We start from the raw sequence: 13720 nt of genomic DNA, 5'->3' as shown, positions 1-13720 counted from the left end.
AGTAGCAGGAAAAACTCTACCTGAATTAAGAAGATCTGAGTTCAAATCCTGACTACTCAACTTCCTCGCCATGCGGCCTTGAGCAAGTGCCTAACCTTGCTTACCCTCACAAGGGTCTGGTGAAAGCTTGTTCCATAGCCTATGGAACAAAGCAGGTTAGCCCAGTCCTGAACTGAACTGGCTGGGTTTTAATTGGACACATACTTGCTGAGCCCTCTCAAATACCAGGCTGTGTGCATATATCTCCCCTATTCTAGAAAGGCTCATGAAGTGAAGGCGCAGCTCTGCTCTATCCTGCAGACCTTCCTCAGGATGGCGGGAGGCTGTGAAGGTGAGCGTCCCTGTCTCCTAGCCCCGTGTCCTCTCCCGGTTGCAGAGCGTGTGAGGGGAGAGAGTATCCAGGCCCTGCCTTGGCCCGAGCCCCTGATCCCGTCTCAGCAGACACCCCCCAGTTCCCTCCTAGCCACTTACCTAGTAAACAGGCAAAAGTTTTCACAAGCTACTGTGTGACACCAGGTGGTGACAGTGTGGTTGGCCGACACGTCCGCTTCTCATTCCCTTGTTTCTCTTGAGAGTCTCTAGATGCGCAGCTCTGGAACAGGAGAGTTGAAGTTTTGAGGGGGAAGTGGGGGCATTGGGAAGGAGGGACACTGTGACACAGTGGGTGTTTGGGGTCACTCCCCTCCTACGGAAAAATATGTCCCTAGCTTCCGAGCGCCTACATCGTATGATTAATTATGGTCACCTCAGATCAGGGCATGCCTCCTGGAGGCCTGTTGCGTTCCCCATTCCCTAGCGTCCGGCCAGAGAGGTTCCACGATGTTGCTCCAGTATGCGTGTCAGCACTTGCCTGCCTGGCTGGTGACCACTGCACCTGCCCTTCCAAACTCCAGCTGTCAAGATACCTCAGTGTCACTCACAGATTTTCGTGGCCTCAATTAAACTTTCCTTTGGTCCACCCTTCAATGACATTGCGAGCTTCATTTGAATCAATGCCCAGCCTCCTTTCCTTGAAGGCTGTGAAGATGGTGGTGGGAAGTCTGATCCATCCTTCCCTCTCCCCTCGCCTCTGCCATCAGCACCTGTCTAACTTCGACCCTGTTTCTTTCCTTTTCCAGAACTCACATGCTGCGTGTCAGACTGAGCTATTGCTGATTAATCCTATAATCCAAGACTTGCTACACTATCCTGCTGATGTCCATAGCCATGCCCAGGAAGGAGGTGGCCCCATTCCCAGCGTATCCCGGGGGAGACCTCCGCGTGCACCCCACGGAGCCTTGACCAGGCCGGGGAAGAGACTGCAGGAGCACATGTCCCCAAAGCTGCGTCTCCTCTTGTGAATCAGTGTCCCCTTGCTTTCCTCTAGAGACCTCGCTGCCCCAGAGCGGGACCTGCCTGGGGAATTGAGGGGCTGGGGGAGCTACTCCGAGACCTCCTTCTCCGGCACTCTGAACCCCGGGCACCGCGGCTCCGGGGCAGTGGGGCTGCTGCAGGCTCAGAGCCGCTGCCGCCCTGCATGTGCCAGCTTCGCTCTGTCGTCGGCTGTGTCAGTGTGGACTCGAGGGATATGGCATGTTTCTAAATGGATTTTTCTTAAGAAATGTGCCATTGTTGATGTAGTTCAGGATGTTCCCCCCATCCCAGCTGTCACTGTCCCTCAGCTTTTTCTCAGTAGGCTTCATTCCCCATTTTTTTAGTGGGGAAATTTTGTCCTTCACCCTCTGCATCCTGTATTTGTCCCCCTACCTTCATCCCTCCCAGGTACAGAATTACCTGTGGTTCTGACAAAAGATAAGCAAATCGTCTTTGGGGAGCCTGTGGACTCTCTATCTCATCCATGCTTTGTTGTTGGAAAGAGGCTGGCATTCTCTTGGTTCTGCTTAGTCCCAGGCAGTCCAGCGAGAGCAGGTATTAACGTGAGCTGAGCGTGTGTATCACGGTGACCAGCCGTCATGTCCTGCCCTGTTCCTTCACAGCCAAACCAGCCGCTGCAGCCAGGTTGGTCCTTCTAGGACTCTCATTCATCCAGGTTAATTTTAAGCAGGTGGAGTCTGTGTGGCCTGTAAGGTGAAGTAAGAGAGCTGTGTCTGCAGGTGAGTCTGTGTGGAAGCCCCGCCTTCACCACCCTGGTAACCCGGCCATTTCTGTGAGCACCTGTGCCTAGACCCCCGGAGACCTGTCTGTGACCCTGTTTCTGCTGTCTGCCCTGGTACAGGCCCTGCCGGCCTCACAGGGGGGCCGCTCTGCCCTTTGTGTACACAGCTGCGGGGACAGGAAAAACTTAATGCCCCATTTGCTCCCCGAGCAGATGTGAGTCTGCTGCTTCCCTGCCTTTGTTTGCAGGGACAGGCTGCAGGGCACAGGGTCACAGCGACATGAAAGACAATGGGAGTGTGGCCTCCCTGCGGCCCCTGGAGCGTGCGGCCAGAGGCAAACTGGGTGGCTGACAGCAGGTGCCTCCAACGGCCAGCTGCCTGCAGGACAAAGTGTCTCCAAATGAGCTGAATGCCTCCCCCCGCCACCCAGGCAGAGTGAGGTTTCCCTAAAATGACCATGACACTCCAGACGTCTGGTCTTCGCATGCTGGGCTCAGCTCAGCAGAGGACGTGATGCGTGATGACTGAGGGTGATGCTCGAAGCACGCGCTGCCTTTTCCTTTTCCAGTCTCGCAGGCACTGTGGCTTCTCTCCCCAGGAGGGGTTGGCTCTCATCTTAGTTTTTGAGGGATGACCCCGGGGACATTCTCACCACTGCCAACCCTTGGAGCTGTCCAGGTTTTGGCTTGGGGCCCCATGGGTGGGCCTGTGTCGGATGCTCAGTGAGCTGGGTGGGGTGGCAGACATTGCCGTCAGGGTCCCACAGAGAAGCTCCTTCTGTAAAGCCCCAGGGGGAGAGAAGGCAGCCAGTTCTTGCATCACCAGCCACGTGCCACGTCCTCTAAAGAAAGAGACGCAACCAAGCTGTGTCCCCATGCCCTGCCCTGGATTTGCTGCGATAGATACAGAACGTGGAATGGTTCCTTCACCTTGTCCCTGTCCTCTCCTGACCCACATGGGACCATGACTTGTGGTTAAAGGAGCCATTAGCTGCCGTGACTTTGCTGCCAGCTTGTTGGGGAGAGACCCTTCTTTCCCAGGCGAGGAGCTTTGGAGACCGGGGCCAGGCCAGGGCTGCAGGAAGAACAGGGAGGCCCAGGCCGGCTCCAGTTCATGCTTAAATGTGGGACAAGTGCACCCCAATAGCTCTCCCTTCGCTGTGTGGTGAAAACTCCGGGTTCCGCAGCCCTGCCCTCCTACGGGAGGGTTCCTGGCTAAGATCTCAGGCTCCCACTTCATCTCGGGAAAGCCCTCCAGCACTGAACCTTCAGGGACTAGAGGATGGACGCCAAGGAGCCTCTAGTGTCTGCCATTGCTGAGTGAGCAGTTGGTGCCGAGAGGCTTTCCCGGCCAGCCCGCTTTGTTGGGGCCACAGTGTCACTGCTGTGGGTGTCAGTGGCACGTCAGCACTGTGAGCAGCGAGCGTGTGGGTGACAGGCAACGCCCAGCTGCAGGTTTCCCAGCAGACGTGCCCAGGGCTGCCGTGCACCCTCGGAGAAGGACACTAAGGCCCGAGAGTCAGCCTCCCTTCCCCCGTCACCCCCACCCACCCCGCGGTGGAGCAGGAGAGGACACAACTGCTTCCTAGCTTGCCTTTCGTGATTCTACCTTGTCCACAGCCTGGGTTCTATCAGTCAGCATCCAACCAAGAAAACCAGAGAAGTCTATTTAAAACAGAGGGGTTTTAATCCAGGAAATTGTTTAAATGAGAAAGAAGAAGGCCTGAGACACTACTGAGGGGTAACCGGAAACGGGGACCCACAGAGCTGGTGGGACCAGATCCTCGGGATCAGGCCACTAGGTGGGGCCTGGGTCTGCAGAGGGCCTACGTGATGGGAGCTGAAGCCGAGAAGAGACCTGGGCCCTGCCAGAAACATACCCCCCATGCCCCGCCCCAGGCAAAGAGGGAGCAGAATTAGCCTGGCTTCTCCCTTCCCCACGCCCTCCAGATTTCTGCGTTAGCTAAATGCAGCTGGAAACCAGCTGACCTGGGAGCTTGGGACAGGCCACCTGCAGTCAGTCCCCCAGCTCTTAGAGCAGAGCAGCGGAAGGCAAGTGGTGGGTCAGAGGGCAAGCAGTTCCAGGACACGTGTGGCCTTGGTCCGCTCTCTGTCACGTCCAAGCCCACTGTGGATTCCCCATGCTGTCCCAAGACCCCGGTGAGTGGAGGTGGAGGTAGCTGCCCTGGTGGGTTCTGTAGGTTCTCTTTGACTCTGCTTGGGAGGAAAGTGCTTTGGGGAGGTGGGGGAGGGGTTTTATTCGTAACAGTTATCCCAGTTCTCCTTTGGGGGAATTTACTCATTTAGCAGACCCACTTCGCCTGTCCCCTCAGGGAGGCTGTGTCCCAGTTTTCTGTCCATCCCGGCCCATTCCTCTTCCCCCAGTCTCTGGTTTCTCTGCTGGAGAACACCCACCCAGACCACACATCAATGGTCATGAGTGTTTCCCCAGGATAATTCATTCAGCGTGTGCTATTACAGAGTGGTCTGTCTGTAAGTAGATGTCATCCACTGATCAATTTGTATCCTGTTTCCAATAAACTTCTGGAAATTCTGCCTGGTTTTATGCTGCCCTTTGCTGGGACAGTGGCTCAGCTGTAAGGCTGGGTGCAGGGGCAGGCCCCCCCCAGCCCCCAGGCCTAGGTGCTTCCTCCCCTGTGTGGCTCTGGGGCCAGGCCCATTAGTCTGACATCCCCGCCCCAGCTACACGGAGGTGCTCAGAGGCCTTTCCCCAAGGTTGGCACTTTCTCATAAGCCACAGTCTGAGGACATGGCGGTTTCATGAGGCTGAGCTGCGCCAGGGGTGGCTTTGACCCTGTGTCCCCTAGGCCTGGAGGTGGGAGAAGCCCCAGGCAGACCTCTCTCCATCAATCCCCTTCGCACTGCCGTGCCAGAGCCAGGTGGCGGGGACGCGTGCGGGGCCGCTCCCATGGTGATGTGCTGCACTCCATCCAGGGGGTTGACAGGAAGGCCAGTGAGGTGGGTGCAGGTGACACAGTTGAAGTCCAGCGCCCTCGTCTACATCCCACCCTCCTCAGCTCTCAGAGTTGGAAACCAACATGTCTGAGTTGACGACCTAAAAGGCATCAGGAGCCTGATCTGAATGCCCAGCTTCCTTCAGTACTTCCCAGGCCCCCGAGTGTGAAAGCAGCTTGGTAGAAATTACTCTCTGTTGAGTATTTTACTGGTTCAAACTTTTTGACTGTGGTGTAGACTCTGCCTCAGTGGCTGTACTGGGGCCATCATTGTAGGCTCCCCAGGACGTCTCCAGCCTGTGTTTTTGAAGTATGCCTGTTTGCAACCCTTGTTTGCTAAGACTTGAGAGAGATGTAAAAAAAAAAAAAAAGAGACTGAATTCCTTCCTTTCAAGAGATTCACTAGAGAAGCAAGATATCCATGCGCGATGTTACAGGACACTAGAAAAGGTTGTAGAGGGGGCAAGGCCCTGCCAGTCCTTGCAGAAGTCCCAAGAGAAGAGGGCTCAGCAAGGCTGGATGGGGCAGAGCAGGCTTTGTGGAAGCAGAGGGACCCTCAAAGTGCAAGCCAGCAGCCCTGTCTCTGTGAAATCCCTAACGCCCTGGTTCTGACTCAAGTGTCTCCCTCTTTCTGGAAGCTCACCTACAGAGTGCCATCTGCCCTCTCTTTCAAGGGGTACCGGCCTTAAGATCCGTTGCCAGGACTGGGTTTTTATAGTCAAGAGGTTTCCATTTGTCCTGCTCTTGCTCCCAGACTAACTGCAGGGGGTCACTGGAGGAAACCATTTAGCCTGCAGGGACCACCCCAGAGGTGTGAGTGACACCCTCACCAGGCCTCTCTGGGCTGCTTGCTGAGCCTGCCCATTTATATGTCCTTTGGGAGCTTGTTTTCTTATTCCCAGAACCAGCTGTTCTAACCCTTGGTTACCCCTGAAGCTCTCACCCCCTGAGAGCCAAGTCTTCTAAGAATCCCTTCACCTGCGTTCCCCTTCACTGCAGGTGCCCTTCGGCCTCTGGAGAACCCTCCTGGTACCCACATGTTGGATCGTTTCCCGCCCCCCTCTCCCTCCTTAGAGGCTTGCAGTAGAGTGTCTTGACTCAGGCCAGACTGCCACTTACTACTGGGTGACCCTGGGCAAGTTACTTGACCTCTCTGTGCCTCAGTTTACTCGTCTGTAAGATGGGATCATAGTATGTACCTCACAGAACTAACTAAATTAGTGTGTGTAAAGTGTTTCGCATGGGGCCTGGGACAGAGTGTTTGTTATTGCTCTGTCATCATCCTCTCCCTGCTGCCCTCATCTCCACCCTCTCTCCCTTCTCAGGCCGCTTAAACTTCCCCATCCAGTCAACAGAACAAAACAGGCAAACCACCACAGGTCCTCTCTTAGCTTCGCCTGAAGCTCTTGTCTTATCTCCCTTTACTAGCAAACTTGTTTAAAGAAGAAAGCCTTGTCTCCATTCCTTGAAGTCTCATTAATTTCTCAGCACAGTACAGGCCTTCATGGCTTCCATTCTGCCCCACCCCAGCCACCCACTGCGACTGCCATCGTAAGGCCACCAGAGACCTCCTAATTGCTACATCCAGCCCATCTTGCGGCCACCCTCTTTGAGCTTTCTTGAGCACTTGACGTGGTTGTCATCATGTTACTTGTCTTTGTTACTCTTCATTACACTCACTCCTTTATTCTCTACCCAGAGCAACACTGAGCCACATTCAGATATTACTTAAGAGTCATTTCCCAGGGTTTTTTACAAAGACAAATTTCAGAATAGTAGTAGTCCCCTGTGAGAAGAAAGCACTTTCCTTAATTTGGTGTTTCTCATTCCAGTGTATGATTTTATACAATGACTACATATGTATGAATCCATAACCAAAATGGAATATTTCGCATATAATTAAATTTTATGCAGACAATAACCTATCACTTCTTGAAAAGTTATTTTTAACAGCACAGACTATCCTGTGTTAATCCAGGGTGTCAGTACAGGAAGCTTGACCACACAGAGTCGGACACACACGTTGGTTCTCACATCAGCTTTCTTCAGCATGCAATTAGGAATTTTGAAAATACTGAGGCACTTTGCAGTCTGTCTGGGTATTTTATGTTTGGCTTTTACCCTCGTAAAAGATGGCTGTAGTGTATTCCTTTTTTTTTTTTTTTTTTTTTTTTTTTACTTCTTTCATGCTCTTTTTAAAATTGCTGCATTCCTGATTTCCTTCCTATTTAAAGGTTTCTTCTGGGCATTTCACCAGGTCTTCCTTTGTGTGTCCTTTACTTGTGGGGATTTTTTTTTAAGGATGGTTCTTGGTCCTCTTCACTCTTCCCCAGGTGACCTCATCCATTCCTTGTAAGAGGTCAGCTCCCACTGTTTCCAGTCCTAAATGTGCCGCTGTACCTACTTGCCTGCAGGTCCTCCCAGCTCCTCCAACCTGTCTTAACTGTATCTTCTCCTCTGAACCTCCTGCAGCCCCTGTTTCTCCAGTATGTCACTCGCCAGCCGTCACCCACAGAGTCACCTCTCTTCCCGACCTGGGCTGCGCCTATCTGTACCTGTGTGCTGTCTGCCGCTGCCCTCACTTGGAACACAGACTGTTTCCTACTCAGGTTGTCTCCCCTACCTCTCACCAGTCTGTCCAACTGTTACCAGAGTAACTACTGATCAACATGTAAGACTGGGGTTTCCCTGGTGGTTCAGTGGGTTAAGAATCCACCTGCCAATGCAGGAGACACAGGTTCGATCCCTAGTCCAGGAAGATTCCGAAATCCTGCAGGCAACTAAGCCCGTGAACCGTAACTACTGAGCCCACATGCCCTAGAGCCCATGCTCCACAAGAGAAGCCACTGCAATAAGAACTCTTCGCACTGCAACTAGAGGATAGCCCCATGCTCGCCGCAACTAGAAAAAGCCTGAGTGTAGCATTGAAGACCCAGCCAAAAAAGAAAAATAAGCAGGCTGGCCATCGTTGACTTCTTGGAAACCTCACACACACTTGCTTTCCTGCTGGATTGTCCTGCGCTCGCAGGGCCCAGCCCGCCTCTCCTGCTGTCCCCTGACTCCATCCCTAGGCTTCCTGCTCCCTTGGCTCGTTGCTCTCCTCACCCTCCCCGTGCCCACCGGCTCTTCTCACAGCTCCGTGCCCTTGTTCATGCCCTTCCCTCTGCCGTGGGTGTGTTCCCTTTGCTCCTTTCCTCGTCCTCCACATGGAGCGCACGCGCACCCCCGCACCCCCACCCCAACCCTGTCTGCCATGCTCATTGGTGTGTGACTTCCTCGAGATCCCCCTGGCGTGGGCTGCCGCTTGGCCCAGAGGTGCTCAAGGTCAGAGGCGAATCATCTGCCTTTGTGGCTTGGGGTCTGGGCCATGGTGTGTGCCTAGCAAATGCGTGATTAGTGGCTTCAGGCCTGTCAGCCCCATCATGCCTGCCTGCCCCCTGCACGTGAGTCCCTGGGGTAAAGTCAGCTTCAAGGTGAGGGGCAGGGAGGACCCAGGGCAGATGCAGGGTTGTGGGCCCAAGGCCTGTGATCAGCATCTACCTGGGACTCCTCGAGGGAAAGAGACGGCAGTGACAGGCTACGGGGACCGTCGAGTCATTTCTCTTACATGAAGTCAGGCGAGTGAGCCCAGCTCCTGAGGGGCGAGAGGACATGGCGGTGTGGAGGGGAAGGGTCCAGGGAAGGAGGACCAAGGAAAGGGAGGCAGAGGGAGCCCCGCTGGCCACTAGAGCTGCTCAGCCACCAGACAGGTACAAACGCGGGGAGAGACGGTGCCAGAAGGAAGGTGCTGGGTGCTCATGCAGAGTACAGTATATATTAGTGCCCCCTGGAGGTGGGGGCTTCACGAGAAAGTGCTTAAATCCCAGACTCCAGGAGCATTTGGTCTTAGAACTGACGAATCTCAGGCCAAGGGTGGCCAGCTTCTTCCCGTGGCAGCAGAGGGTGGGGAGTCCTAGGAGTGGCTCTACAGTGAGAGGCAACAGCATAGTGGAGGGATGGAGCAGGGTCCATGTAGGGCAGAGATGCCCGAAGAGCCCCTTGGAGGGACCCAGGTGGCACAGCCCTTTCCATCACTTGGTTTGGCTTCTCAGTATCTCTGTGGGTTTCTGACAGTAGTTGGTGAGTTTTCAGGAATGGGAAAAGTGGACGGAGACACACTGGGAGGTGGGTTTTAATACACACCCAACTTGTCCCCCAGGCCACCTCCCCCTGCCTGACACATTCTATCTCCCACCATAACATCCACATGGCATTCATGTGCCTCCCTCCTGGGACACAGGTGACTCTCCTTGGATTGGCCACCACTCTTGAGGACTTTTAACTGAGGAAGGGCATCCCTGTCCATGATATCAGAGGGTTGGGCTGAGAGGATGAAAACAGGTGGGGAGAGGGGGCTTGCTCCCATTGTCAGACCCTGTATCTGAGGGCCAGGGGTCTGTGACTGGGGTGATGAGTAGGGAACACATCCCAGGCCCTTCTGTCCCCCTCAGTGGGGAGAGGGTGTGTGTACTGGGGGCAGATGTTCATTCTCCTGAGATGGCTAGGGTTGGGGATGCATGGGGTTCAGGAGGAGTATATTTGGGGCTTTAGTGACCTCTGAATAGCCCTTTGGAAGCCTTGAAAGCCATGCACCCCCAGTGACTTCCACCGTGGACTGTAGGGAAAACCACTACACGTGCCCCACCCCCTAAAAGAAACCCTTGTTTCATGCCAGGTACACATCTTGTGCCTGGGGAGCCCCAGGTCAACAGATGGGTTAGCCCAGAGGGTCTCAGACGCTGACACAGGCATATGGAATAGAATAGGAAGGAGGCGAGGTGGGCAAGATGGCTCTGGTCCTGGGGGAGGGAGGGCAGTGAGCTGGCTCTGGTGACCGGAGGCCCCTTCCTGTCCTGGTGGGTAGCAGTCACCACAGGTTCCAGGACCAGGGAAGGGTACTTGGGGCTAAGAAAAGCCAGGGGAGGGGGTCCAGGAGCCTGAACTGGGTGGAGATGATAACTTCCCAGGCTGAAGATCCCCACATCGTCCCAGAGGAGAGCAGGTTGGGGGCCTCCTGGGGATCCAGGTGGGCCACCCATCCTGGGAGCCTGAGGACCTCTCCCGGGGAGTGTTCTGACTTTAAGGACATATGAGGCTCCAGGATTCCTGTGGAAGGATGGTGCCCTGGATAGCTTCTCCACTCTGTCCCCAGAGTGTCCCTTCATCTTGGGGAACTCACTTTGAACCCTCCTGATTGCCAGATGAACCTGCAGATACTTACTGGTTTTCCTTAGATCAGTTGAGATAGGCTTGCATTTTCGAAAGGAAGTTTATTAATATTGAAAAAAAAAAAAAAAAACAACCAACTGGAGATCGTAGAAAAAACAGCTGTCCAATTTTGAAAAAGACCCTGATGCTAGGAAAGATTGAGGGCAACAGGAGAAGGGGGTGACAGGATGAGATGGTTAGATGGCATTACTGACTCAATGCACAAGAGTTTCAGCAAACTCCAGGAGATAATGAAGAACAGGGAAACCTGCTGTGCTGCAGTCCATGGGGTCACAAACAGTTGGACATGACCTGGCAACTGAACAACAACAAAATTTCTAAAGGAAGACTTCTGCTCTCGCAGTTCCCTGGCTCTGACCTGGGACAAGGCAGCTGTGGCCCAGTGCTGAGCTGGCAGTCCCTGGCTGTTTCCACCTGCCACCGTGCTCTGTGCTGTCAGGACATCATCCCCACGACATCAGACACACGACTCCAAGCCCAGGCCCTCTTCTCTCCCTGCCACCCACCTGGCTCCTGCAGCGGTCCTTTGGTCGGTTGAGGGGCCCTTGCTGGCAACCGTCCAGGGCCGAACCCTGGCCCTCCAGCCCAGGACCAGGCATTCCTCCGTCCTGAGGCACCCGCAGCAGAACCCCAGTTCTGGGAGGGGCCTTCCTGGTCAGTCTTCCTCCGAGACCTCCGCCTGCAGCCTCCCTGTGGCCGCCGCCTTCCTAGAGCATGCCCTGCGCCTGGCGGAGGGCCAGTAGGTGCTCCTGTCGCCGTCTGAGCCTTGCCAGCCCTGGGCGAGGCCCAGCAGCGCCCGCCCCTGGCGGAGGAAGCTGGGGCTGGAGAAGCAATAGAGCACAGGGTCTAGGACGCTGTTGAGGTAAGTGAAGGCCAGGGAGCCGTGGAAGAGCTGCGAGCAGAGATCCAGGGCGCGGCAGGCACGCAGGCGGAAGGCCACGATGGAAGCGACGCCGAAGACCACGCTAGGCAGGAAGCAGACAGTGTAGACGCCCACCACGGCGGCGAGGACGCGCATGGCCCTCCGCGGGCCCGCCTGCCCGTCCAGGCCGCGGCGGCGGATGGTGAGCGTGATGCTCACGATGGCAAAGAGGATGAGCGCCAGCGGCAGGAAGAACTCCACCACGAACAGGGCCTGGTGCCATCTGAGCGAGGCCGAGGGTCTCGTGCCCAGCCGGTAACTGAGGCAGGACCGGCTGGAGTGGGTGGTCAGCAGCAGGTGCCCGTTGAGGAGCAGGAGTGCCCCCCAGAGACCCCCGGCCACGCGGGCAGCGCCCCCAACCGAGGCCCTGCTCAGCGCGTGGTGTGGCCGCGCCACCTTCAGGTAGCGGTTGAGCGCCACGGCCGTGAGGAAGACCACGCTGGCCGTGCGGTTGGTGGCGATCAAGAACAGGTTGACTTTGCAGGCGGTGTCACCGAAGCGCCAGGTCTCGTGGAGGAGGTAGTAATCGACGCGAAGGGGCAGGTTGAGGATCAGGAGGAAATCCGCGACCACCAGGCTGACCAGGAACACGGTGTTGGACGTCCAGGGCCGCGTGCGCAAGCAGAAGATGAAGAAGGCCAGGCTGTTCCCCACCAGGCCCAGGACAAACTCCATGCCCAGGACTGGCGCCAGGAGGGCAGACACGATGGGGGAGGAGGCCGGGTGGCAAGAAGCAGTGGCCTCTCCAGGTGACCCCAAGGCAGTGGTCAGGGCCGAGGGAGAGGAGGACGGGGGAGAGGGAGGGAGGGAGAGAGGGAGCCAGGAGGGAGAGAGAGAAGGAAGGGGAGCGGGATGGCTCAGGTTAGGAAATCCCATGGGCTGCTTGGGCCGTGGACCTGAGAGACGTTTCTCCCGCTGTCCGACCCCTGCGCAATTGCCGGGGGTCATGCTCACTATCAGCTGGCCAGCACAGTGACTCAATATCCTGGGGGTTTCATCATCATCCTTGCAGCCACCAAGAAACACCCTGTGTTCCTATTTGCACGCGAAGAGGAACCCTGCTGCTCTCCCTCCCTCTCCACCTCCCCAGAGTAGAGAGTGGCCAGCCTGTGAAGTCTCTAAACCCAACCTCAGACTGGAATCTGCACTGCCTCTGGCACACCAGGATGAGGGCTCCGCAGGGTGAGTGGAGGCCCAGAGGAGCCCTGAAGCAGGAGGAAGGCCTGGCTGAGGTGTGGTTGGGGAGCGTGTTTACAGCCCTGAGTGGTCAGACATTTGCTTGCCTGAAGGCAGGAGCTGGTCCTGACAACTCACAGCTCTCGGGACCATGCAGGCCACCCTGGGCCCCCACCCCACTCCCATCACAGATACAGACTGGGTGGCTCCCTGCCCCCACCAACTCTGGCAGCAAGAACTGTGGAGCCAACAAGATGTTGTCTTGGGAGAAGGAGGCGGAGGGTCCAGTTGACACCTTGACCGTTATGCTCACTGCCTAGTGGGAACAGCCTGCTGTCTTGATTCTCAGATTCCTGACAGTTCCAGAGTCTGTGATGGTCCCAGGTCCACATCCATGAAGTACATCCCACGTGCAGAGGGCTCCCCTGCCAAGTTTCTACTGCCATGCCCTGGGGACCTGGGGGCTTCTCCCACAAACAGAACAATCCTGAGAATCCTCGAGTTGCTCTGCCACTGTTCATCCCACTTGGTGGGCCATCACCCAGCATTCACTGCAGAGACAGGAGCAGAAGGCTAGGGCTGGTTTCAGACAAGGTCTAAATCCTGTTCTCCCATTGTGTGGTGCTCTCATGAGTCCATGGGGCCAGGCCTGTGGGCAGAGATGGAGTAACCTGGGACAGCACCAAGAGAGGCTGTGGTTCCAAGCTCTAGTATCAGACCCCCCCTGACCCCCACCCTCGACCCTGGCTGCCCCTGTGCTATATGACTGTGGTCAGCAGATGCCCCATGCTGCCAGCTCAGTCTGAGTCTTGGGGTTTCAGACAGTGGACACTGGCCTCTCTCCCCAGACACCACCCCCTCCCCCAAGCCTCTCCCCTGCCCTGGGCTCCCACTGTCCAAGGCTGAGAGCAGATAGGGTGTAGGGTGGTGGGACCACCAGCCTGAGCTTTGAATGCAGACAAGCCTGGGTTGGAAACAGAGCTGCCTGCTTCCAAAGCTGTCTAAGCCTCAACTGTAAGATGTGGTGTCACCACTTTCTTAGGCAGTTGTAAGGATTCAGTGAGGTCATTTCTGTAAAAACTTCTGGCAAATTCCCTGGCACAGAGTTGGTGGTCAGAAAAACAGGGGACCTAGTTTTCATGATTTTCGTCTTGGATTAGACACATCCTTAGAACTAGGGAACCCTTCTTGTGGCCATCTGGGCACACAGGACGGGGGGCGGGGCTCCTGGGACACTGATGTTCCCTCTTCGCATCCTGTACAGAGGAATGCCTCACTGCCCTA

At 55.8% G+C, this 13720-nt stretch overlaps 2 protein-coding genes across 3 annotated transcripts in view; one reads left to right on the top strand and one right to left on the bottom strand.

The window, feature by feature from the left end:
• MTA3 (metastasis associated 1 family member 3) overlaps positions 1-13720 on the top strand; it is a 185194-nt gene that overhangs the window by 162792 nt on the left and 8682 nt on the right. The window contains exon 17 of one of the 2 annotated variants that reach the window (XM_065929368.1): positions 1119-4627. The exons of the other annotated variant lie outside the window; for it this stretch is intronic. Within the exon in view, the coding sequence (XP_065785440.1) occupies positions 1119-1144 (26 nt within the window). The 3' untranslated portion in view covers positions 1145-4627. Of the gene's footprint in view, positions 1-1118; positions 4628-13720 lie in introns of those variants that run through there. 2 annotated transcript variants of the gene reach the window in all.
• Positions 10419-13136, bottom strand: OXER1 (oxoeicosanoid receptor 1). Its single transcript, XM_065927381.1, has one exon. The coding sequence runs from the start codon at positions 12206-12208 to the stop codon at positions 10994-10996; it is 1215 nt and encodes a 404-aa protein (XP_065783453.1). The 5' UTR covers positions 12209-13136; the 3' UTR covers positions 10419-10993.

Source organism: Muntiacus reevesi, chromosome 3 (assembly GCF_963930625.1).
Source record: "Muntiacus reevesi chromosome 3, mMunRee1.1, whole genome shotgun sequence".
NCBI classification, from domain to species: Eukaryota; Metazoa; Chordata; class Mammalia; order Artiodactyla; family Cervidae; genus Muntiacus; species Muntiacus reevesi.
The sequence above is the reverse complement of the archived record's forward strand: the minus strand, read 5'-3'. Positions and strand labels throughout refer to the sequence as shown.